Source organism: Branchiostoma lanceolatum, chromosome 17 (assembly GCF_035083965.1).
Source record: "Branchiostoma lanceolatum isolate klBraLanc5 chromosome 17, klBraLanc5.hap2, whole genome shotgun sequence".
Taxonomy (NCBI): Eukaryota; Metazoa; Chordata; class Leptocardii; order Amphioxiformes; family Branchiostomatidae; genus Branchiostoma; species Branchiostoma lanceolatum.
This window is the reverse complement of record NC_089738.1, coordinates 18,259,540-18,283,701: the sequence shown is the minus strand read 5'-3', so window position 1 is coordinate 18,283,701 and position 24,162 is coordinate 18,259,540. Positions and strand designations below refer to the sequence as shown.

The following is a 24,162-nucleotide window of genomic DNA, read 5'->3' as shown; positions in this document are numbered from 1 at the left end:
GCCAGGTGACCTCTGTGCGACCTCTGTGCGATCTCTGTGCGACCTTTAACCCCCAGGTCACGTGACTGCTATCAGATCTGAAGGAAGATGCCGAATACCACCTGAAAGCTTCTCACCACAAGCTTAAGATTCTTCACCGTGCGTCACATTTTTATTATCTATATGTTTTATTACATGTAATTCCTTCTACAGAAACATCTTGGAGGCCTGTATCTGCACAGAGAATAACATATTACATGTAGCTCATCATATGCAGATACTGATGTACTTATACTATAGATAAGATAGAAATCACTTGGATCACTTGGAGTATGCTATACCGGTACTCTTTTCTATTTTTGCAACATCCCAGCTACCTTGGGTAAGGGATACTAGGGATAGCTTGCTGTACTCAAGTTAGTCTAACCCTTGCTTGTTGAGTAGATATACCATATATGACGCACCCTTCTGTTAGTGAAGATGTTGGACTCCTTCACGGTGATGTCCTTCACCAGCTCCAGGTCTCCCACAACTAGGATCGGCTGGCGACCTTCAAAAATCCTGAAATATGATAGACGATACTTGTAGACAACTAGCAGTTGTAGATTTAGTACTCTATCAGCTGTTACGTCTACAGACGTGCAGTGATGATGACATCGGTATTTTCAGTATCACTGTGATCTTCGTCATTGTCATCAATATCATTTTACATCAAGGCGATTTGAAATTATTATAGACACCTTCTCTGGTGGAACATACACAGAGAGATAGAGAGGGAGAGGGATGGGAGAGAGAGAAAGAAGAAGAGAGAAAGAGAGAGAGAGAGGAGAGAGAGAGAGAGAGAGAGAGAGAGAGAGAGAGAGAGAGAGGGGAGAGAAGGAGAGAGAGAGAGAAAGAAAGGGGAAAGAGAATGCCAGGCAGTGTGTGTCGTCTTACCATTTGCAGTCAATCGTAGTTGACTTAATGACGAAACGAACTTACCCATAGACTTTGTTGAATTTCTTGTAGCACTCCTTGTCAAACTGACCCACGCCCTTTGAAAAACAATAACCAGTAGTGAACAACAGTCAGTAAATGCGACTTGAGAAACAGTTTACTAACGGATTTATACCCAACTTTTACAGCCAACAGAAACTAGCTGTAGGAAAATGGCACTGTGTTTCTTTGTTCTGTCGGGGGGGGGGGGGGGGGGCAGACCGCTTCCACATTGTTTAATTCAATTCAATTACCATATACCCAAAACCCTGGGGAGCCTTAGTTGTTTGTCTAGGAATGTTTATTCAACGCAATGTGAACCCGAGTAGCCATGATGGGCGTCGAAGTCAGTGTGTAAAGGGTCATGTGCTGCTTATTTCCGGGCCAACTCTGAGTGAGGTTGTGCATGTTAACAGCTAGGGGTGCACTCCTGAAGACAGCTGTCTTTGTAAGAAAAATCACAGAGAGTCGAAGACACCACCAGAAACCTTGAAAGGAGGACACTTACCTTTCCGTATGACAAGTAGTTCCCAAACAGCGGCACGGGCTTGGGGCCAGGGATTCCCAGGTTCTTGAAGGTGGAATAAGGCCAAACCAAATACCTAAGGGTAACCCAAGCATTAGTATTCTGGTCAACCTCTGCCTATGTGGTTCTTTCAAGGTCTAACGTAATCGATGTAAAAGCCCTTGTACACAGTCAGAACCTTCCCCTGATCTGACCTTGCCGCAAAACAATACCCGGCCGAGGTTGGGGACGTGCTGGGTCAGTTCTAACCCACGCCCATCGTTTGCGACGACCAAGTCACAACCATTTCACGTCCTGTACATGACTAGACGTACTCGCAACTACTCCCAACCATGGTCTGGGGAATTTAGGGAGTGGTCAGGAGGCCATGGTCGGCTATGTTTGACTAGTTTTGATCGAAACGTGAGTGAACAAGGTCAAAACGTTTAGCCTAAGACTGGTCATAGATTCAACTTCGAATAGATTAAATTGGTAATCAGTCCTTTTCACACAAGTACATTGTTTGTTTGAAATTCGGCAGCCAGTCCGTGATCTTCTGAGTGCCGTAGTTAGACCAACGTGTATACATAGCCAGCTACTGTGACGAAAGGTGATTGTGAAATCCGACGACATTTTGAACAAGACCATTACCGAGACTTATTTACGGCGTTAAAAGACTACTCACAGGTAAGCCAGAACCGCCAACAGTCCTACCAGCACCCAGGTGGGGGAGAAAGGCAGCAGATCCAACATGGCGGCTAGTCCTCACGCCGATCAGCAGAACTGTCGTCTGGAACTGTTCAGAAAGTGCCGGCGTGTTACAGAGACCACTTGTTGCTTTGAAATACGGTGAGTGGTCAAGATCGACCCCGGCCTTATGTGCACACAGCGAGCTGTGAGTCATGCGCCTGTGACTTCGTAAACAGGTGACGTCATGTTACGTACTCATGTGGCAATCGTCAGGGTCAGCAGGATGTCGACCGGTCGGACGAACGAATATGTTACGATATGTTGTGTAAGCCGTATAATGAAAGAAAGACTGACGAAAGATATATAAAGATATATAAAGCTACGAAAGGCATTCACTTTTCGATGTAAATCCTGTCACGAGGCAAATGCCTTCAGCAAACGGAGTCGTTGAACTCTGGTCCACCAAAGTTGAAAGGTCACGGGCTATATATAATAATGACGGTATTTCCTCTACTATAGCAATTATTGATATATACAGCAAAACTGAATGTTAAGTCACTGGTGTAAGATTTGATTTATGGACATTCATTCTTTTAATTAAGACGTAACATTACCTTACATGGGTACAAGTAAAAGCACCTTATATGGGCACATACTTAATAAGTACCTTATATGGGCACAACTCTAATACGTACCTTATATGGGCACAACTTTAATATCTTCATTATATGGGCAAATACCTTATACGTACATTACATGGACACATATTTTATACTTACCTTATATGGGCACGTATCTAATACGTACCTTATATGGGCAAATATCTAATACTTACCTTGCATGGGCAATCATCTAATAAATATAGGATATACGGATATCCAGTAGTAGCGTAAAGTATTAACGCAGATGCTTTGTCGCGTTTCAATATATATGAATGAATAAATGACTGAATGAATGACTGAATGACTGAATGAATGAATGAATGAATGAATGTTTTATTTTCGTGTCCTGCGACTCAATAAAGTCGCCCAGCCCATACGGACTTATAGGACACCGATTGAATACATAAACTTGACATAGGAGTGTTGGTAGAGGTACAGTAATAAATGATGATATTCAGAAATAAATCATAATAATAGCAGTAATGAGGAACACAAAATAATATGAACATAATATAGTGGCAACACAAAATGGACACACCTGTTACATTGATTTAAATCAATTTAAATTTAAAGAAAGCAAGTGGTAAAGGAACATAAATTAAATTCAAAGAAAAGTTGTTGAAGGCAACAAGACGTATATCAACTCAGTATATAATAGTCAAAAACAGTACATGACAGGGTAGAGACAAAACAAAAACAAAACCAAAACTAGATGCAAAAATAGGATCAAATCATTCCATTGAAGTATTTTTGTTGTTGTCTTGTTATGAATAGATACAGTGCTTACGTTTCTTCCAAGCCTGTTGAATGTATGAAGCAAGTTCAAATATCCCCTCCGTAAATAACCAGTTAAGTTTTGTTTCATCTCTTTCCAAAATGATATCAGGTTTCTTGTCAAGGTGTACATTTTGTCGAACAGTGTTTGGCGTTAACTGTCGTAAAAAGGGAAATAAAATAGGAAACGGACCTCATTCTCAATTCCATGTAGATTACACAGTAGACAAATTCTATCATCCTAGGAATGGCATTGAATCTTAACACTATATGCTACGCTACAGTAAGTAAGAAAAGTCATCTGAAAACTTGCTGTCAGCCAACCCTTGCATCTTTACCGCTACTTTGTGTGCACATATTCAATAATGTTACATCAAGACAAACTTAACAAAGATTCACAAACAACGAGCTCTGCAACTGATATCAAACACGTGTTGGAAGACAAACAACTTAGAACTGACGACTTTGCAATGTTCACTCGGGTTTGTCCAGTTAGATGTATTAGTATTTATTCGTTCTGCCAGTTCATTATGGTGACGATGGAGTAGAGTGATAGAAGTCACTCGAAACATCCGGAAGTAAATCTCCGGATTTTATCCAGTTGTAGAGTTTGAATGATCTTTATCTATTTATTGTTTATCTGGATGTCTAACCTTTATAAACGGAACTAAAAACTGTTTTGCTCACATCTGGCATGAACGTGAGTATAACGTGCTGTCTACAAACTTCCAAATATACAAAAGCCTATTAGTGGGTAAAATTTGATGAATGAAATTTGTGGTCAATGGTGCATCATAATATGGAGGTAATGTCAAAGAGTTACAGCCATGATAGTGGGCAACCACAATCCAGACATCTGGTGCATTGCAGACATCTGGTGCACTCTAGACATCTGGCGCACTGTAGACATCCTCCTAAGTACGGGTCTCCACCTTCAGCCACAATCCTCCCTCAATCTGGTTCCCAAGGGTGTTCTTGATTCGGACGGGTATCTGAAGTGATAAACAGAACGGTAAGATGTTGATTTATGTATCTACGAGCTTATGTTGCAAGTGCAGTTCCATATATGATACGGTTGTTGAACAACATCTGGTATATTGTTAATTCCAGCCCATTCTTTGAAGTCGTACTTTCGTCAATACGCAATACTCCTGTTTGTCAAATTTGAAATGTTCTATATACCGTGTAAGTAACATAGGCTTTCATTGAAGCTATTTTAACTAGTCAAATGTCAGTAATTGGTATGTAAGTCATCTTGATATTTTGATACTATTGTCTATTCTAACGAAAACCCACGCAATTCAGCCTGTGGCTGCCATGTGGTGTTTCGCTGTTAGATTGTTTGAATCGAATAAAACCATTATCATAGTGCTCGTTCGTCAGTGAACCGCCCTTCGTCGTAACACATCAGCTTCGCAGGCACGCGGCGTGGCAGTAGCTGGTTATATTACACTTGACGACCCGTCACATCTAACCTTTGCAAATCTAACTGTGAGACTTAGTGTTGTTTACAGCTATCAATGATGATGATGATAATGAGATAATACTGCAGTTGAAAATGCAATAGATTAACGAAAGGACAGTGCCAGTATGGGGGTTTTGTACTGGCTCTTTCCTTTGCCAAGACTTAGAAAAAAATCCATTTAAAAAATAGTAAAATCTTCTTTAAAAAAAAGGGCAGTTTCTGATATCTGCTCACCACAGTCTTGTCGCCGGTGACGAAGCGGACCTTCTGCAGAGCTTGGGCCAGGGCAAACTTAACCTCCATCAAAGCGAGGCGCATGCCCACACAGTTCCTGGGGCCGGCGCCGAACGGCAGGTAGGCGTACGGGTCACGTGCCTCCTTTTCCTCTTTCGTGAACCTGTGAAAACAACAGCTTTGTCAGCTAAATATGAACATCTTTGTACGGATCTAAAGGTTAAAACATAGCCCTTATGTCGACTGGTATCAATTGATCTTAGCAGGTCCTCTCATTGTAAGACGTCAAAAGAGCACACTGTGCGTGCCCGGAAACCATTAGGGGTCCTTTTGATCCCGTACCCCTCAAAAGTGAATAACTTCATCACGTTGGTAAATGCCTATAACAAAGTTCCATTGTCCACAACCAAGGCGTTACAATAGCCGGCAATGATGTGACCGTCAATTAATTAAACAAGGAGTAAATGAATGTTGTCTGGTGTCTGTATGTACTAAATGTTTGGGACCTCATTCTTTACACTGCAGCAGCGACATCTAGCTGCAGCGTGAAAAAGTGCCAGTCAGTATTGCCCTGGAGGTGACAGACGGTCATGGAGATAGCTGACCCTCCCAAATTCAAGGAGGTGGTGCTCCTGCACGTCAGAGGACAATAAAAGCGCAGCGCACTCCCCTGGGCGCTTTACCCCAACAAGAGGGGTGTTGCCCAGTATCATATCAAGATCAAGATCAAGATAGGTACTAGGTTGTGAATAGATGAACTTTGTTATTCCGTACCTCTCAGGCTTGAACTTCTCTGGTTCTGGCCAGATGTCTTCGTCGTAGTGTATGGCGTAGACGGGCACGTTGACGATGGTTCCCGCCGGAATGTGCAGCCCCTTTACCTCAGCGTCTTCCTTACAGACACGATCAAACCTGAAGATGGCCAGAGAGGAATAACAGTGGTCATCTAATGACGGAAACGACACCTGTACACTGACCTGTAAATTATGTCCCAAATTTGGCCATGCCCATCGGGTGGCCCCTACTCTTCTTGATGTGAAACTAACACACACACGCACACCAAAAAAAACCCAGAGAGACAAATAAACAAACAAAAAAGGAAATAGGAGACAACATGAACTCATTGCACCTCTGAGCAGCAGGGAACATCCTCAGGGTCTCGTTCACGCACATCTCCAGGAAGTGCATCTCGTTCACAGCCTCGTAGTCCAGCTTCCCCTGTAGTACGAAAGCGAGTACTTTTAGAGCCCTAAACAGTTGCCGAATACCCAAATGGTAAATACGTTAACGTCAAAATGACGTCATAGAATGACGTCATGTGTATTTAGCTATCCCTGGGGATACGCCATCTTTAATCGGCCATTTTGAAACTTTTGAAAATTCATTTTTTCACTTATGCCCCCAAATCACAATGAATATAGACTAGATTACGTTGATATGAATGATTCTGGTTATAAGAAAATACCAGGTAGTGACGAATTTGTATATTTCTGTCTGTTTGTCATCATGAGGCAATTGACATCTCTACCTTAGAATCGACTTACCCTCTTCTCCACGATGGCGTCCACCTCCTGGATGACCTTATCCTGCGCCTCCTGGTTCAAGGCCAGGTTGTAGGCTGTCAGGGAGATCGTGTTGGCCGTAGTCTCGTACCCGGCAACCCAGAACAGCACGGCGTTGCCCTTGATCTCCTTCTTAGAAACACCTAAGAGGTGAAACACACATGGACAGGTAGGTATCGGTGATAGCCGTCTCCAGGGCGGTTCCTACTCAGGACGTCATTAAACTGACTTCATCGGAACCGCCCGACATGGAAACGCCCAAGCTAAAGAGGTCGTCCTAGGGGAAGATGGGAAGACCAGATCTTCAATAAACTCCAAGGGCTGGGGATCACCATAACTGCCTTGAGGGATTACGCCGAAAGTAGACAAACATGGCGTGATCTAGCTACGCATGTCTGTAGCCGTCATGCATCAGCTCCTGATGCTCGCGAATGGTGATGATGATGATTACTAATAAAGACATTTTCCATTACCCCATAGCACTTCTGTACGTTTGTTGGGACAAACGTTCCGATATCTTCGTAACAACCGGTTGTTGTCTTTATAGTTAGCATGTTACAAATCAATTGAACATTGATGATGATCAACATTGGATACACCCAGAAATTGTGTTACCGCCCTTCTGTTATCCAGCCGTTCATATTGCTCAATACGATGCGTTTGTCGGCAGAAACAACTGCATATTTTTAACATACTAGAGCTACAATCGTGTGACGTAACGGCAGGGTGTTCGGCACAGAACCCGGCGGTCCCGGGTTCGAATCCCCTTACGCCACCGATGTTGTGCCCTTATGGGAAAGGCACTTTACACGACTTTCCTCAATCCACCCATGTGTAAAAATGGGTATATTGTTCTCTTTACGTCTTTTTCTGTCCAAAAACGACGTAAAACAACATATTAGAGATCACTGACCATGTTTGACTATGTCGCTTGGCCCTCCTTTGTCCAGTTCCTTATTGTGAGCCTTGAGCATCAGCTGAAGGAAGTCCACCCGTTTCTAAAAAAAGAAATGTTTGAATAGTGGTAAACAGTGTGAGCAGCAACTGACGAGAGCGATATGACTTTTCCATTTCCTTTATTTTGGACAAAGACAAGGACAGTGTGGCACTGCATTCATGTTGATAACTAATTATTACAGTTCCATTTACGAAGAAGTAAATGGTACTAGTCCACTGTGAACAACATGAACTTACTAAAATCAACAGTCGTGATAACAAAAATGGTTTTCTTGTAGATTATGAACTAGATTTTACTCTTTCAAGACAAAGCAATAGTTAAGTAAAAATATATGTCTTACGGCTTCATCTTCGTTGCTGTCTCTCATGTCAATCACGTTGTCGACCGCCGCGCCGAAAAAGCTCAGCACGTTTCTGTCGAACAACACACTGAATCCGAGGCTCTCAGCGACCTTCGCCAACTTAGGGAATAGAACTAAGAGGACAAAAAGAACAATGATTTTAAAGTTCGTTCGTTGTGGGGTCTTGTGGTGTACCGGCAGGATTTTCGACTCAAAACCAAGGGGTTCCGGGTTCGAATCCCCTGCTGCCACCGATCTTGTGCCTTTGGGAAAAAAGCACTTAACACGATTTTCCCCACTCCACCCAAGTGTAAAAATCGGGTACGTTATGTGTGTGGGTCACGACATCAGCAATAGCTGCCTGTGTCCCACGTGTATTGTACTGTTGCAAAACCAATAAATCCAAATCCAAGCCAAATTGTCAAACAAATGCCGAGGGATTCAATAGGAACCAGACACACTACTGTAAATGCAGAAATGTTCGCGATGGTTTCATGTTCGCTGTTTTCGGGGCGACCGTTTTCTGCGAGCTTTTAACCGTTTCCTTTTTTTCCAATATTGGAGCAATATGTGACTATAGCGCTGCCGCGGACTTAAACCCACCGCAAACACTCCATTTCCCCCCTTAGCACGGAATAAAAACCACGCGAACCTAAATGCATTTACGGTAAGTCTGTCAACGTCATGGTTTTTAATGAAGCCTAAAAATTATATATACTATTGACTATGGCAGGCACATGTGTGCCTTTGCAGTGGACCTCCAATACTCACATATGAGGATTGTAATAGGGTTGAAGAAATTGAAGTCGAACAGCTTTTTAGCGTTTGCTACGAAAGGATGGTCGGGATTGTGCAGAGAGTCGACATCTACACCGAACGCTGTCGCGGAAATCACGTCCATGGTGAAGGCACCGGAAAGCCTGGGGTGGAATAACAAATAGATAACTTTAGATAACTTTATTGCAAGTTCATGCCCGAGATTAATTGCAGACAAACAAGTACATGGAAATACATGGGAATCAAAAATAGTTGTCTATTCTACTGTGAAAGTTCTAAGTTAACTAAGGTTGACTATGGTTGTGGTTGGGTTTGACTTCTTTTTTGAAGGCAGTGGAAAATGAAGAGACCCACGTTTTGTATCATAACTTTGTTGATTTTAGTAGTGATATGGATTTTTGTAAGCTATTCAAATGGTGAGAGCTAGGGGAATTAACGGAAGCTGTTTGATATAATTCGTTTCTTTCAGCGTATAACAAAGTAACGTTCATTTGCCAAGAAGGTTATGTTCGTGCGGGAATATTGTTCCCGAAATGCAATAAATGATTTTCAATATTTTCCTCAATTCGAGGTACGAGTATGCCATACTCACTCTTTCAGGTCAAACATGGCGCCTTGCTTCGCGTTCTCGTCAAGGTTGCCCACAAAGTTGTCCGCACACCTCTCAACCACTAACGCCATCTGTGTTATAAACCATAACTAGATAGTTACTACGCATGCGTGGAACATGTCACAGATTCCGCGAAGTCATTCGTGGGATTCCTGGAATATTTGTCAACTAGCAACATAACATACTGTTTGGCGCGTTCCTGAAACGCCGCCAAAAAACTAACGTACTTTCTTTTCATGGTCTATATGTAACTAAAGAATATCTCTCAATGCATTCCCCGTTTCTGTATGACATCATTTCCGCATATCACGAAGACTGCAACAATTATAGTGTAGAAAACGTTTTAAGATTTAAATTAAACAGATAATTTACAAATGGACTTCCATAGCGGTTGAGCATTGTATGCTAATGACATTGCTGACCTGGAAACATATCGCTAACATCATTTATCTAACCATAATTAGAAGCAACAAAGACAATTTTTCGAGAAATGCTGATACAACTATCCACTCCTATTTCTGTCTTGGTTGAGATAGCATTCTGTCTTTCACAAAGATGATATCAGACCTCATCTTCTTGTTCTGGGTTTCTTGTTCTGGGTTTACATACCTGCTTGAGTTTCCCGGAGCTGAATGTCGGCGAGATGGCGCTTCGGACGCGTTTCCAGTCAGCATCTTTCAGGATGGTCAGTCCGTGTTCAAAAAGGTCACCCTGACCCTCGAATATCTGCAAGGTCATATGATGACGTCAGTGGCAAATTTCAGGCATGTTCTTAACACCATTGACGTATAATGATAATAATAATGATAATAAATGGTTTATTGGTCCGAAATTACCCGTGCAATGGCAGCCAGTGCCGAACTGCTGCAGGGCTTACAATCACATAATACCCAATAATACACAAGATACATATTTGCTCCACACTTGCGCTTTGTGGAACTGTCGCAAGGGTATGGGCGGTTGCCATTCGGCGCCAGCAGGTGACCTCAATACGACCTATGCTGCTTTTTGAAATGTCAAGTTAAGTATTCTCAGACACTAATCACAGTCACAATCACAGTAGTGGATGCTACTTGAAAAATCTGAACGTTTCCAAAATCGTTCCCAGTTACTTGAGTGACTGCTATTTGGCGTGTCTTATTACTAATGTGTAATCTTCATCGACGTATTCTTAGACTGTTTCTGAAGGTTCAGTTAGTATGTATAGCGTTAGGTAAGCAATTGATGAGGCGAAGGGGCAAATGTTATTCATTCTACAGGATTTATCTGGGAGACTTTCACCAAAACAGACCGAATATTTATACATGTAAATACTGCAATATCCCATGGCCATGCTTTGTAGATAAGAAAAATCACTTGGAATATGCTACTTCTTTTCCTTTTAGCAGCATAACACCTGCCTTGAGTAAGGGATACTAAGAATAGATTGCTGTATTGAAGTTAGTCTTGTTTGTTGAGTAAATATATCACATGTCACGCACCCTTCTGTTGGTGAAGATGTTGGACTCCTTCACGGTGATGTCCTTCACAAGCTCCAGGTCTCCAACAAGCAGGATCGGCTGGCGGCCTTCGAAAATCCTGAAATATGATAGACGATACTTGTTAGCTTTTGCAACTAGAGGGGATAGATTAGGTACTCTGTCTGCTGTTACGTCTACAAATGTGCAGTTCTGACATTGCCGGTATGCATATGCATCAGAGGGATTTTCAGTGTCATTATCATTATCACCATTATCATCATTGTCATTGAGAGAGGGAGAGAGAGAGAGAGAGAGAGAGAGAGAGAGAGAGAGAGAGAGAGAGAGAGAGAGAGAGAGAGAGAGAGAGAGAGAGAGAGAGAAATGATGATGTGCCAGGCGTGTCGTTTTTGGTTATAATTCAGTGTTAATCATTTGCAGTCGAAGAATATCGTAGTTTACGATAAAGTGAAATTATGGCAAAGTGAACTTACCCCCAGACTTTGTTGAATTTCCTGTAGCACTCCTGGTCAAACTGACCCGCGCCCTTTGAAAAGCAACAAAAAGCAGTAGCATTCAGTAAATGATGAAGAAAATATTGATATCCGGAACCCCAAGAAAAAAAACAACTTTGGAAACAGTTTACTAGAGGATCTATAGCCAACTTTTACAGCCAATAGCAACTAGCTGTAGGAAATGTCACTGATATTGCTGTGGGTTGCCGGGGAAAGACGAACGCTTCTACATTGTTCGGAATTAATTTCTTATGGTAATTCCCCGCGTCCATTTGTAAGCACGCTGCCTATTCAACGGCGTATTTCCCTTCGCCTACGAGGATTGCCCCCAGGGCACATTGAAAAACGCCGTAGCCCCCCTCCCCCTGGTTGAATATATAAACAAATAAACAAATAAAGAAACACTTTCATAGATATTTCACTCCTGGTTGTGACTCATAATCAGAAATAGCAAAAACCCTAATGCGCCTCACTTATTTGTGTCCCGATGTTTATTCAGTGTGATGTGACCCCGAGTAACCGGGGGCGTCAAAAGTGTGCAAAGGGTCATCAAGTTGCTCCGTGTATGGAGGCCAACCCTGAGTTAGGTTTTGCATGTTAACAGCTAGGGGTTGCATTCCTGAACACAGCTGTATTAAGGGAACGCCAAGGAGAGTCGAAGATTCCACCAGGAATTCTGAATGAAAGCTACTCACCGTTCCGTATGACAGGAAGTTCCCAAACAGCGGTAAGGGTTTGGGGCCAGGTATGCCCAGTCTCTTCCAGGTGGAATAAGGCCACACCAAAAACCTAAAGGTGTCAAAGAACATACGTGGCACACAATCAAGACATTTATGTATTCTGGTCAACCTCTGCCTATGTGGTTCTTTCAAGGTATAATGCTGAATGTAAGCAAGGAGGTTTTATATACCTCCTTGATGTAAGTAAACTGAGCCCTGTCACACAGCCGGGACCTTCCCCTGACCTCGCCCCCAACCCGTGACTTCCCGACCGAGGTCTGGGCAGTTTTAGTCCACGGCAATCCTTAACGACGAACAAGTCAGAAACATAGTTTAGACAGCCAGTAGATTACAATCAACAAGTGTCCTTTGTTTAAACAAAAATGGAGGGAAGCAGTGTGCTCAGCTGCAGAGCGCCCCCACGACCACCCCGGTCAAGGGACCAGTAAGCGGTAAAGCCCCCCGGCCCTCTCACTGGACCCGCGGCACGCTGGCGGCGTCACTGCGGCCGATCGAATTTACAAAGCACTCAATTTCATCGAAAAAAAAAGTAATATTTTAAGCTTTGTGTGTTTTGTTGGCTTTTTGGTCATACTTTAGGACACTTTTTGGTCATACTTTAGGACACAGATTAGGACGCAGCGACGCCGCCAGCATGCCGCGGGTACAGTGAGAGGGGGGCTTAAGCAAAAACCAACAACTCCCTGGACCATGGTCTGGGGAATTTCGGGAGGCCATGGAAGGTAATGTGTGACGGGGGCTTAACGAATGATCACAGATCTACTAGCAAAAAGTTTGTGAACAATGCCATATATGCATGCAAAAAGAGTAAGGTCTAAGACCATTCCCAATAGATTACATTCACAATTGCTCCTTTTCCCACTGTAGATTGTTTGTTCAGCCCGTGATCTTTTGAATCTCATTGTTAAGTTAGGCTATCGTGTCACTGTAAATGCATTCAAGTTCGCGTGGTTTTTATTTGGCGTTAGAGAGAAAATAGAATGTTCGTAGTGGTTTTAAGTTCACGTTTGGACCAATAGTAGCGCTACAGTCATAGGCGGGCAAAAAGTTTTGCGGCAGGTTGTAAATTCGCTTTGAAATAACATAAAACCACCGCGACTATTTTTGCATTTACAGTATGTTCTATACATAGCCAGCAACTGTGACGAAAGATGAATGTGAAATCCGGCGACATTTTTAGACCATCGCCGAGACTTATCTACGGCGTTAAGCGACTACTCACAGATAAGCCAGCACCGCCAACAGCCCTACCAGCATCCAGGTGGGAGAGACAGGCAGCAGCTCCAACATGGCGGCTAGTCTTCACGCAGATCAGCGGAACTGTCGTCTGGAAGGGCTCGGAAAGCTGGCGTGTTGCAGAGACCGCTTGTTGCTTGAAATGCAGCTAGTCGGGATCGACCCTGGCTCTTTATGCACACAGCGCGGTTAATTATTTGCCACTTTGTAAACAGTGACGTCATGTTGTGTAGTGATGTGGCAAACTTCTGGTTCAACATTTAATTCGACCGGTCGGACGAACGAAGCTGGTTGCGAAATGTTGCAATTATTTAGAGCCTCTGTTTGTTTTTGTTCTATAAAGGTACGAAAGGCATTGTGTGTGTGTGATCACCGTGGAGTGATATGAGTATGATTATTCTTTTACCTTCACTTGTTGATGTCGCTTACCGTAAATGCTGGCACAAGGCAAATGTCTTACTATGAAGCAAATTAAATGGAGTCATGGACTATACATACTGATGACGGCATTTTCCTCCTATACCATCGGACTGCAGAATTGTAAGTCACTGGTGTTCAAGGCTTAACATTACCTTATATGGGTCCATAACTGATAAGCACCTTATATGGGCATATATATGGTAGATATCTTATCTAGATATCTAGGAACATTAGAAATGGTTTTACTATTATCTAATAATTACGTATGAAAATCCTCGGACTCACACCTTCATGCGGCCTAAAAACATTTCCGCGGATGTCCGATTCCATTTACTGACAATACGTAAGTGTTTGTAGTAAAACCATTGCCACTTTGCAAACAGATAATAAGTAAACAACCTTATATGGGCAGCCATCGCAACTCGAGACCGGAGAAACCTAGACTTGACACAAGCAAGCCTTATATGGGCACATGTCTAACAGGTATCTTGTACATGTATGAGCATATATCTGATACGTACCTTATATGGGCAAGTGTCTGGCTACTTCTGGTACGTACCAATATATATATATATTTATATGCAGTGCGTTTGCTAACGAATGTACAATGGTATTGATAGGACGGAAACGCTGATTATTGGTCTAAGTGTTCTTTGATAGTATCTCATTATCTGAAGGTAAATACAAGAGAGGAATGGAATATTAATAGCAAAGACATACAGTCCTTTTATTCACGTTTTTACTTAATAATACACAATACACACAATTCAAAACAAACAGAACATCAGAAGCTATGGCACTTACTATGGCCATGTGCGTAGACAATATGGCACGTACTAAAAATCTGTGCACTAGTGGCATGGGCTTATTATAAGAACGAGGCCCAGAATAAATGTTATACATTTGTATACTAAGCATATCTGACTACACGATATTCTTGTGGAATGCGTTTGCTAACGAATGTAAAAGGTGCTGCTAAAACATTTTGGTTATAGCGGCAGTTTCTAAGTGTGAGGGGGGCTTTAGGTACGCAGCATTCGATCCACTCTGGTCACCTCAAGTACGAGCTTCCACCTTCAGGATGACGTCATCCTCTATCTGGTTGCCCAAGGTGTTCTTCAGCTTGACAGGGATCTGAGGTGGGCAATAATCAAAATGTTAACATGATCATAAGTTTATAAACACATCGAATCCCCACAACTCTTGGTACAGGGGCGGTTCCTATCTCCGTTTCAATAGCCACTGGGCCACTATAACAGGGGCCTAGAGTCTACTGTTAAGCCACTGTCACACTTGTGCGTATAAACAAGTCCGCATTGGTTGCGTATCAACATGTTTTTGGTTTAGGTTCAGTTTGCAACCGAAGAAGTAATTTCTTTGGTTTGATAGCTAGACTGCTCAATGGTGGGTCAAAGTAGAAAACAACTTCCTCCCCGCAAAATTTACTGAAACCGAAAAAAAAAGTTACTGCGGAGCTCATGCGCCCTTGAATATACGTTCAAGTGTGACAGGGCCTAACAGGCCTAGTCTACTGTTAGCAGCGTGTGTCCAACCCTCTTGCTCATAATCTACCGGTTGCGGTGTGTGTCCATAAGTGCTGGGTGCTAAGTAGAGCCTTTGGTTTGACGTGGTCATTGCTCAGTCGTATTTTCAAAACTTTACCTAAACCGTGCATGCGTTTGGTCAAAAGATCCAGCTCTGTGTGTTAGATATTGATATCGAAAAATTCATAATGTCACAGGAGGACTGAATGAAACAAAAATTCCAGTATGCTGATTTCTGATCGTCCCATTTTGTAGGTAATATATGGATCTGCGAAGTTCCCTTCTCGGCCAGCAATAAGAAAAAGAATATGATAAGAAAACAGGCGGATGGAGTCTGCAACGGAGGCTATATGTGTCAAGTGTTCTTCTTAATTCTTCTAACGGTCGGAATGTTTCTTGCAACTTATTCATAGTATTTATATGTTGAGACTTACCGGAGTCTTGTCGCAGGTGACGACGCGGAACTTCTGCAGGACTTTAGCCAGACCAAACTTCAGCTCCAGCTGTGCGAGGCGCATGCCCACACAGTTCCTAGGGCCAGAGCCGAACGGAAGGTAGGCGTACGGGTCACGGGCCTCCTTCTCCTCTTTCGTGAACCTGCAAAAAGTACTCGGTCAATCTGACGCAAGGTTGTGCAGTCTATTTGCAACACAAACATTGGATTTTACCCAAATTTGTGACTATCCAACTCAAGTCTTTGTCAAGGAATGAGCAACCTACTGCTATTAGCAACCCGCATCAATCGACGAAGAGGCCATTAATTAACATCAGGGCCTTACAACCATCCAATAACGTTCGCCATGAGCTTTCTGCAACTCAACATCCACAGTTTACGTGCTCTATCTATATGAAATGACGTCACAGAAGCGGTGAATTGCTCATTCCTTTACAGACTGGAGTTGGACAATCGAAGATTTGGGTAAGTCCAATTTTTACGTTGGAACTTACGGTTCACCATCGATTAAGATCGATTTCTAGTAATGAAATAGGAGATTTTCATCAAGTGTCTAGCAGATTTTCATCAAGTGTCGTATAAGGAAAACCACTTACCTCTCTGGCTTGAACTTCTCAGGTTCCGGCCAGATGTCTGCGTCGTAGTGGATGGGGTAGACGGGCACGTTGACGATCATGCCTGCTGGGATGTGCAGTCCTTTCACCTCCGTGTCTTCCTTGCAAATTCGGTCGAACCTAACAACAAAACATATTTCGTTTGACATACATTTCATTTCGAGGTCCTTAAGGTACCCTGACCAAAATATCCAAAATCAAAAACACACAGACACACATACCCCCGTTTTTCATGGAGGTAAAAGAGAAATGATATCGAAGCCCAGTCCTAGTCCTTAAGTACTATACACACATTTATCTCGATCAAATTTCGCTCACTGATCATGAAGAGCTACTCTATGTGTAGTATTTACAGGTTCTTTGAACCCGGGAATTGTTCGTCGTTACTGGACTCCCGATCAATTCAATTGATTGCAAATTTCCCTTTACTCTTTTCTACAAGTACTATTATTATAGTGGCATGTCCGCACCAAATAACAGAAGGTGTCCTACCTCATAGCAGCAGGGTACATCCTCAGTGTCTCGCTGATGCACATCTCCAGGTAGGGCAGATCATGCACAGCCTCGTAGTCCAGCTTGCCCTGATGGAAAGCTTTTATTCAATCATTCGTATTCAAATGGAGAAAGAAAGTTGTTTTTTTTACAGTGTAATGATGTGAGCTACAGGAGACCTAGTGGTACGCTGGAAATTCTCAATGGTAGAGTAGTGAGAGATTATCATTGTTGCTCCAAAGATGCATAAAATTAATCCAACTCACGCGCTTCTCCAGGAGAGCGTCCAGCTCCTCAATGACCTTATCCTGTGCCTCCTGGTGCATGGCCAAGTTGTAGAGCGTCAGAGTGAGGGTGTTGGCTGTGGTCTCGTACCCGGCAAGCCACAGGGTAATGGCATTCCCCTTGATCTCCATACTGGAGATGCCGTGCTTGGGGGCGTCGTTGGCTCCCTTCTTGTCCAATTCCTCGTTGTGAGCTTGAAGCATCAGCTGGAGGAGGTCCACCCGTTTCTGGGAATGTTCAAATGGTTTATCGTCACTAATCGTATAAGAAGGATAAGACTTTTAGTCTTAAAAGCGGAAACCAGCTCTACTGATAATATGTTAACACAGATTATAAACAAACTGTTATGAAGACGCAAGCTGACTGCTGCAAGAAACAGACGAGTCTGGAGACAGATGTCCATCTTCATTTCTACCCCCCCCCCCCCACGACATGGAGGTCAAGGGACTAGGTAGGTAGGTAGGTAACCGGGGCTTTGCAGAACCACCCCTAACCATGATGGGGGAAGTTCGGGAGGCCATGATTGGCTATGTGTAATAGGGACTTAAGTCTCTTTTTCATACCTTATCCGTCCCGGTCGCCTGGCTCTTTCTCATGCTGATAGCTGTGTCCACAGCCTCGCAGAAATAGTCCAAGGACTTCTTCGGGAAAAAGGTGACCCCAAAGCGTGCAAGGACTCCGGCTAGTGACGGGAATAAAACTGTGGGGAGAGAAACATTGGTTTTGATCAGCTGTGAGATACTAACACAACATCAATGCTGTCCATGGAATTTTACACATGTTATTTGTGGCACATACCAACGTCGAATGAAAGTGCAGGGACCGATACGCATTTGTAACCTTCGTGGAAGGAGGTGCTGTTTTGAGGTGTTTCTGTTTCCGCAAACTTTGGTCAGCGTATTACTTAGAAAGATTTGGATTGATTGTGATGCTATTCGGTCTGTTGGTTGGTCTAGGGAAGACAACGGTCAAGGTCAAGTTGGAGCCTCCTAGCGGCCTTCCTTGTTACTGCAGCGGAAAGTCCGTTTTTATCATCCATTCTGAACTTGCTATGGTCTGGACATGATTGCTTGGTCAGGACAGGATAGTACCAGATAGCGTTAGACGTCGTGAAGAAGTGCTTTACGTTTGTTAACCCCCTCCCCTGGTTGTCTGCTCTAGAACGTCTTTTTGTACGTGTTTGATTTTTGGGGGTATTTTCCGGGCTTGTATGACTGGTAACGAAAGTTCGATACTCACATATCAATATGACCAAAGGATTATAGAAGCTGAACACGAAAAACGATTTGGCGCTGGTGACCAGCGGGTGGTCGGGGTTGTGCAGAGAGTCGACGTCCACTCCGAACCCGGTGCAGGAGATCACGTCCATGGTGAAGCCGCCGGCAAGACTGTCGGTAAAGTCGGAGAGTAAAGATAGTTATTGTCTGGAGAGCCCGACAGCAAAGACAAGCAAGAAATCGAAGATCTCATACCACCGTGAAATAGAGTTTTCGTGAGTTTCTTGTTCTATTCATCATTGTAAATTTCTCGCTAATTCGGTCGATGCATTTGCCAGGCTTGCATCGCTATCATTTCATTTGTTCACCTCTGGTGAATATTATGTTTGGATAATTTGCATTTTCCTTAGTACTACGCAGTCGTACCATCTTCGGCTGTATGGTTACGCTGTATCGTTGCGTTTACAATGAGTACATAAACAAGAGCTTTTCAAAAAAGCTGGCGTTTCGGCTACGTTTATGAGTGTGAATTGTCTTTTCCCTTTACTTGAAGTAAAATCTGCCAGAGAAAGTCACTCAAGGGCTGTTCAGTCTATAAGAAAAATTGTCATTTTGGGAAATGAGTACTGTTTTAATAGAGAAAGGTAGATTGGGGAAAGCAATTTTGAAGTTACGTCACTTAACTTAAGTGCTTTTGAAAAAGCTGGTCTTGGCCTACAACTTGTACTTATTTGTAAAATGTACAATAGGCTCATTATAAAAGCTATCAATGTAATTATGTACATGGCACGCAATAAAACATAAAATTTGAAAAAGCACCATTGAATCATCAGCACTATGGTAATTAAGTGAAATAGAAGTTCATAACAGCTAAGGTTCTATCTAAAATGACTACCAAATGTCAAACAAATCAACAGCTACCTCATCCGTATTATTCTGGTTTCCGCATTTACAACATTTCTTCCTTATTTTCCTGGGTAATTTTGCTAAAATTCATGAAAATTCCCATAGTTTTGTGCCGAGCGGCGCCACTTTCCACGTCCGTGTTGTCTGAATGAAGTCGATACTGAACAATGGAGCATTTGCTACTGTAACAAAGGATCGCTGTTTTGCAAACAACATCAAGAGCCTCTGTTTACATCGGGGATAGAAGTTTAGTGGCGAGTGTTTTGCAAGAATCATCTTACCGCGCATAGGAGCCGCTGCACGGTATTTTCCATTACAATGAACAGAAAAATTCGAATGCCGGGTTTGGAATCTATGAAGTCCTGTTCATAAGACAAAGGCCTTGTATATATTAAATGAATATTTAAAAATAACAAATATAAAATATTTCTTTATTTATTAATGAAAAAAAATGAAAAAATGATATTCATAAATATGATATTGATAGATTAATATAATATCAATATATATTTTTGATATTCAATATCTAAAAAAAAAAATCCATGCACGGACACGAACCCGGAACTTCTGAGTCCGAAGTGCTTCGCGTTGCCAGATGGGCCAAGCTGCGGTACGTAACCCGACACTCTGTACATAATGCTATAACCTCACTATATGGTATCATTTATGTCGATTTTTGGTCGTTTTCTTGACGAAATCATTTTTTTTTTCTTCTGCAATCTTGTGGAATAGATGTAATATGGTCATTTTTCAGGATATCAAAGTCCGAAACCACAATGCAATGATATTTCCGAACAGTTGTAGCAGTTACATGCGGTCGCCCGCCTGTGTGTCATGCAAATCTAGCCTGCCTGCCTTTTCGTGCTCCCTTGCCATATAAGGCAACGGCTATACAAGGATTTGGGAACGTATTGCCATATAAGGTCTTCTGGTGTGCGACACAGTGTTGAACCAAACAGCATGCCAGCATGCATCGAGCATGCATCGAAGGTAAAAGCCAGGACATTGCGTTCCGGCGCGAAGGCGCCGAAACGCAAAAAATTATGGCGTCGTGTGACGTAACGGCAGGATGTTCGACCCAGAACCGAGCGGTCCCGGGCTCGAATCCCCTGACGCCACTGATGCTGTGCCCTTGGCAAAGGCACTTTACACGACTTTCCGCACTCCACCTCATTTTAGGTTTAAAAATGGGTTATTGTTCTCTGTACGTGGCACTGTTAGTATAACTTATAAACACTTGAGTGCAGTACGTGCCACGTCGTCTTTGTCTTTCCAAAAGCAAAATAACATAAAAAAAGAGTACAGATGAATACACTACTCACCGCTTCACGTCAAACGATGTCCCTTTCTGCTCATTTTCCGCCATGGCAGCCACGAGTCCATCCGCACATCGCTCCACAAGCGCCGCCATCTGAGATTATAGAAAACACATGAACCACAGTCATCCTTACGGAAGTTGAGTTTAGAGGTGGTAGAACTAGTCGTTAGTCAGACATGACAGTCCATGGCATGGGGTCAGTGGAAGACGTTACAAATTCACTTACTGTATTAGGTTTTGGTCTGTTTGTGTTTCCGCATTATGCATTTTCTACTTTCCAGTCACGTTCACCACAGTGACAGAAAGTGAGTAATGTAGCAACCTTGCGTACCAGCTGACAGACATTCCAGGTCATGGGGTCAATGGAAGGGCCTACTAGTTCACATGGAGTTGTTTCTGGTATGTTTGCTTGCTTATGTTTTCTGATTTACATATTTTCCATATGATAATCGCGTTCACCGAAGCTTAAGGTTGAATGTTCAAGATTTAGAATTCAAAAGAATGATTAAGGTTCTTGCTTGCCTACCTGCTTGAGTTTCCCGGAGCTGAAGGTTGGGGTGATGGCACTTCGGACCCGTTTCCAGTCAGCATCCTTCAGGCTAAGCAGAGATTGGTCGAAAATCTCACCTTGACCATCAAACGTCTGCACGTAAGACAATGATACGTTGACTATTACAGTATGAGTAAAAGGTAGCAAAGTACATGTACTCTCTAGAATGAGTGGTGTAGAAAATTGGTTTAGTTAAGAGTCAAACAGTAATCCTTTGCTCCTGAGTAAGTGACCTTCGCAATCATGCGCACAGAGATTCGAACTCCCGACTTCTTGGTCCAAATGCTAACCACTGGACAACACACGATACGTTATGCGTCAGTAAAGCACTGGATGTAAACCACTGTTTAGCTTTGCGGTGGCTGTGATCTTCTTACGGTGTGTTGATGTGAGTAAGGCTCCCCATACACGTAGTGTTTACCAAAAGAATTGCTCACCCTTCGGTTAGTGAACTTGTTGATCTCCTTCACGGTGATTTCCTTAATAATCTCCAGGTCACCGACCATCAGGTTTGGTAGCCTACCTTCGAAGTACCTAAAATAAGACAGACAACGAGAGAATGTACAATCCCTCCCTCAACAGAAAAGGGGGTCTACGCGTCAAACTTTCAGGCACTTGGGACAACGCACCGATCCCCCCCACCCCGACGAACAGTATTAGCTCCTAAAGCAACAGGAGCTAATTGATTCATGAGCATACAACTTTGTCCGTTAACTTACTATCCTAAACCATCTGAAATTGTCTTCCCTTCATTAACGTATCTATTCAGAGTTCTGGTATAAAACCTAGTTCCACCAGATCCTTCTTTAGTCACTGACGAAAGATAGCGGATGCTGTCTGAAACGTCTGTTTCGAAATTTTATCCAGTTTGCTTGAGAAACTATCTTTGGCGCAACACAGACAATACTTGCAGATTCCTATAGCTCCAAAATAACTTCACATTCTATCCTACCAGGAAGCGATCGACAATGGTCACGACTCACGATAGTTGTACGCTTCTGCCATCGGTTAGCAACGGCTACTACCCTCCATTTTTTACGTCAATTCAACTACAAAGCAAATATTGCTTCCAATTATAATCACCTTCAAGACAGGCAATTAGACCTTACCCATAGACTTTGTTGTACTTCTCGTAGCATTCCTTGTCGAACAAGTGAACTCCCTGGGTTCAAGACATTGGAACAAAGGTTACACCAGGCAGAGAAAAGGTAAACAGGTCCTAAGCAATGTAACCATTGAAATGTTGCTTGTCAGAATGGTACTCAATATGAGCTATAATCGCAATATGAGCCCTTTCTTCCTATGTTACCTCCTGACCGAAGGTCTGGTCATGGAAGTCAACAAAAACACAAAGAAATGTGCAAATAAATGCCGTCTACGTGTAGGTGTAAGTCAACGATACGTCATCAAACGGGCAGGTTTTAAAAACTTTGAGGATTCAGATTTACAAGAGTAGATACCAACCTTCCCATACGCCAGGTAGTTTCCAAAGAGCGGGAGGGGCTTCGGACCAGGGATTCCCATCTTCTTGAAGGTTGAATACGTCCACACCAGGTACCTGAAGGAGAATGTGACAGTATCATTATCATCGGACTTATACATGGACTTGCACCAAGATTATCGTTTTAAAATTTCAGTCTGTAGAAAAACTGCTACGGCACCCAAAATCAACATGCATCATTGTGATCTCAAAAACTACAGATATGCCAGAATACATACTTATGCTGTTTTATGTCAATTTTAGGGTACATTTGCCTAATTTTCATGAATGTGACTGAAAAGCCCTTGGACAATGATGTCCCACCTGGACCACCAGTACCATAGCATAATAGCGTGATTCATTTCTAGAGCATCATTGTCAGAAACGATCGAAAGATACCATATCTAGCCTCCACCTGGCCTTTCTAGTGGGGGGTAGGGGTCGAAGAATTCGGCAAACAAGGGAATACTGCGCCAGGAGTCTGTCCGCGGAAGGGTTTATTCATCCCCCCCCCCCCCACCACCACCAAAAAAACACTGGCTATGCGGACTACCTCTTATTTGAAACTCTATCCTATGAAAACAATCAATAACCTTTCCAATCGACTAGTGTGGGTACAAAACAAAACTGTCCCAAGAGAACACCTGGCTTTTCTTATCTCCACATGCTAGCTCATCTAGTTATGGACATAATAGTTACGAAAATGTACCAAAGACTGTTGGGGTGGGGGGGGGGGGGGGGGCGGGTGAGAACACGATCTGTTTATTTGAACAACATTTCCACGGATTGCTCGTTTCTTTTTTCAACACGCGTTTCGCTTACCTTCCTTCGCAAACTTTCTACCTGGGACTGGCGTTTATTTTTGGACCAGGGATTTAATGTCGGCGGAGATCGTTCCGCAGTTGTACCTTAGGTATCGTATATAGTTTAGGCTGTAACATCACGCACCCCTCCCCCTCCCCTGGCCCACACTCAAGAACAAAACATTCACTTTATCATCAAACTTTATGTCGTTACGAAGCTGAGGGTTTTTGATCACAGCGTCATACAAACAGTGAGTGCAGCCAAACTTACTTTACCCCCCCCCCCCCCCCCACGTAACAACACATTAATGGATTTCATAATACAGGTAGAAACATTCAGAAGGAGGGTTGTTTGGTAACTCGTTGTTCATTGACACTATTTACTGATTAGCGGCTAAGGATAGCTGTGGCAAAGTCAAACCACCCGTTACTACGTAGTTAAGGAGCTACTTACAGGTAAAGCAGGACCCCACACTGTCCTACCAGCATCCAGGTAGGGGAGAACGGCAACAGGTCCAACATGGTGTAACTCTCTTGCAGACTTCAGACCAGAACATTAACAGCTCGACCTCTCAGTACGCTGACGCACCGCAAGTCCAG

The 24,162-nt window shown here is 43.0% G+C and overlaps 2 protein-coding genes across 6 annotated transcripts in view; both read right to left on the bottom strand.

Moving 5' to 3' along the window:
* The window catches only part of LOC136423515 (cytochrome P450 3A24-like), a 20,168-nt gene extending 6,544 nt beyond the window's left edge, over positions 1-13,624 (bottom strand). The window contains exons 1-4 of one of the 2 annotated variants that reach the window (XM_066411705.1): positions 13,466-13,624; positions 1,463-1,556; positions 961-1,013; positions 444-540 (exon numbers count right to left, since the gene is read on the bottom strand). In XM_066411705.1, coding sequence (XP_066267802.1) covers positions 444-540; positions 961-1,013; positions 1,463-1,556; positions 13,466-13,533 — 312 coding nt within the window. In that variant the 5' untranslated portion in view covers positions 13,534-13,624. Of the gene's footprint in view, positions 1-443; positions 541-960; positions 1,014-1,462; positions 1,557-2,144; positions 2,390-13,465 lie in introns of those variants that run through there. The other variant, XM_066411704.1, reaches the window with a different exon arrangement.
* Positions 3,129-24,162, bottom strand: LOC136423514 (cytochrome P450 3A29-like). 4 transcript variants are annotated; one of them, XM_066411702.1, is made up of 14 exons: positions 24,017-24,151; positions 22,744-22,837; positions 22,389-22,441; positions 21,717-21,813; positions 21,256-21,372; positions 9,514-9,602; positions 8,916-9,064; positions 8,145-8,278; positions 7,760-7,844; positions 6,829-6,989; positions 6,414-6,502; positions 6,059-6,196; positions 5,285-5,447; positions 3,129-4,577 (listed from the first exon to the last, which is right to left on the bottom strand). In XM_066411702.1, exons 1-14 carry the CDS (start codon positions 24,082-24,084, stop codon positions 4,500-4,502), a joined length of 1,515 nt encoding a protein of 504 aa, XP_066267799.1. In that variant the 5' UTR covers positions 24,085-24,151; the 3' UTR covers positions 3,129-4,499. The 4 variants fall into 4 exon arrangements, with proteins under 4 accessions (XP_066267799.1, XP_066267798.1, XP_066267800.1 ...); XM_066411701.1 differs by lacking the exons at positions 6,059-6,196; positions 6,414-6,502; positions 6,829-6,989; ... (2 more) ...; positions 8,916-9,064; positions 9,514-9,602 and adding exons at positions 16,494-16,631; positions 17,004-17,092; positions 17,270-17,515; ... (1 more) ...; positions 18,528-18,676; positions 20,734-20,822 and having other exon boundaries at positions 24,017-24,162; XM_066411703.1 differs by lacking the exons at positions 21,256-21,372; positions 21,717-21,813; positions 22,389-22,441; positions 22,744-22,837; positions 24,017-24,151 and adding exons at positions 10,141-10,257; positions 11,013-11,109; positions 11,483-11,535; positions 12,199-12,327.

Excerpts from the sequence above, each read along its gene's own strand:
- LOC136423514 (XM_066411701.1), bottom strand. The coding sequence starts at position 24,084 with ATGTTGGACCTGTTGCCGTTCTCCCCTACCTGGATGCTGGTAGGACAG. Across the intron at positions 21,373-21,716 it reads ACAAGTTCACTAACCGAAGG|ACGTTTGATGGTCAAGGTGA; the intron begins GTGAGCAATTCT and ends TCTTACGTGCAG. Across the intron at positions 17,516-17,851 it reads AGGCGACCGGGACGGATAAG|AAACGGGTGGACCTCCTCCA; the intron begins GTATGAAAAAGA and ends GAACATTCCCAG.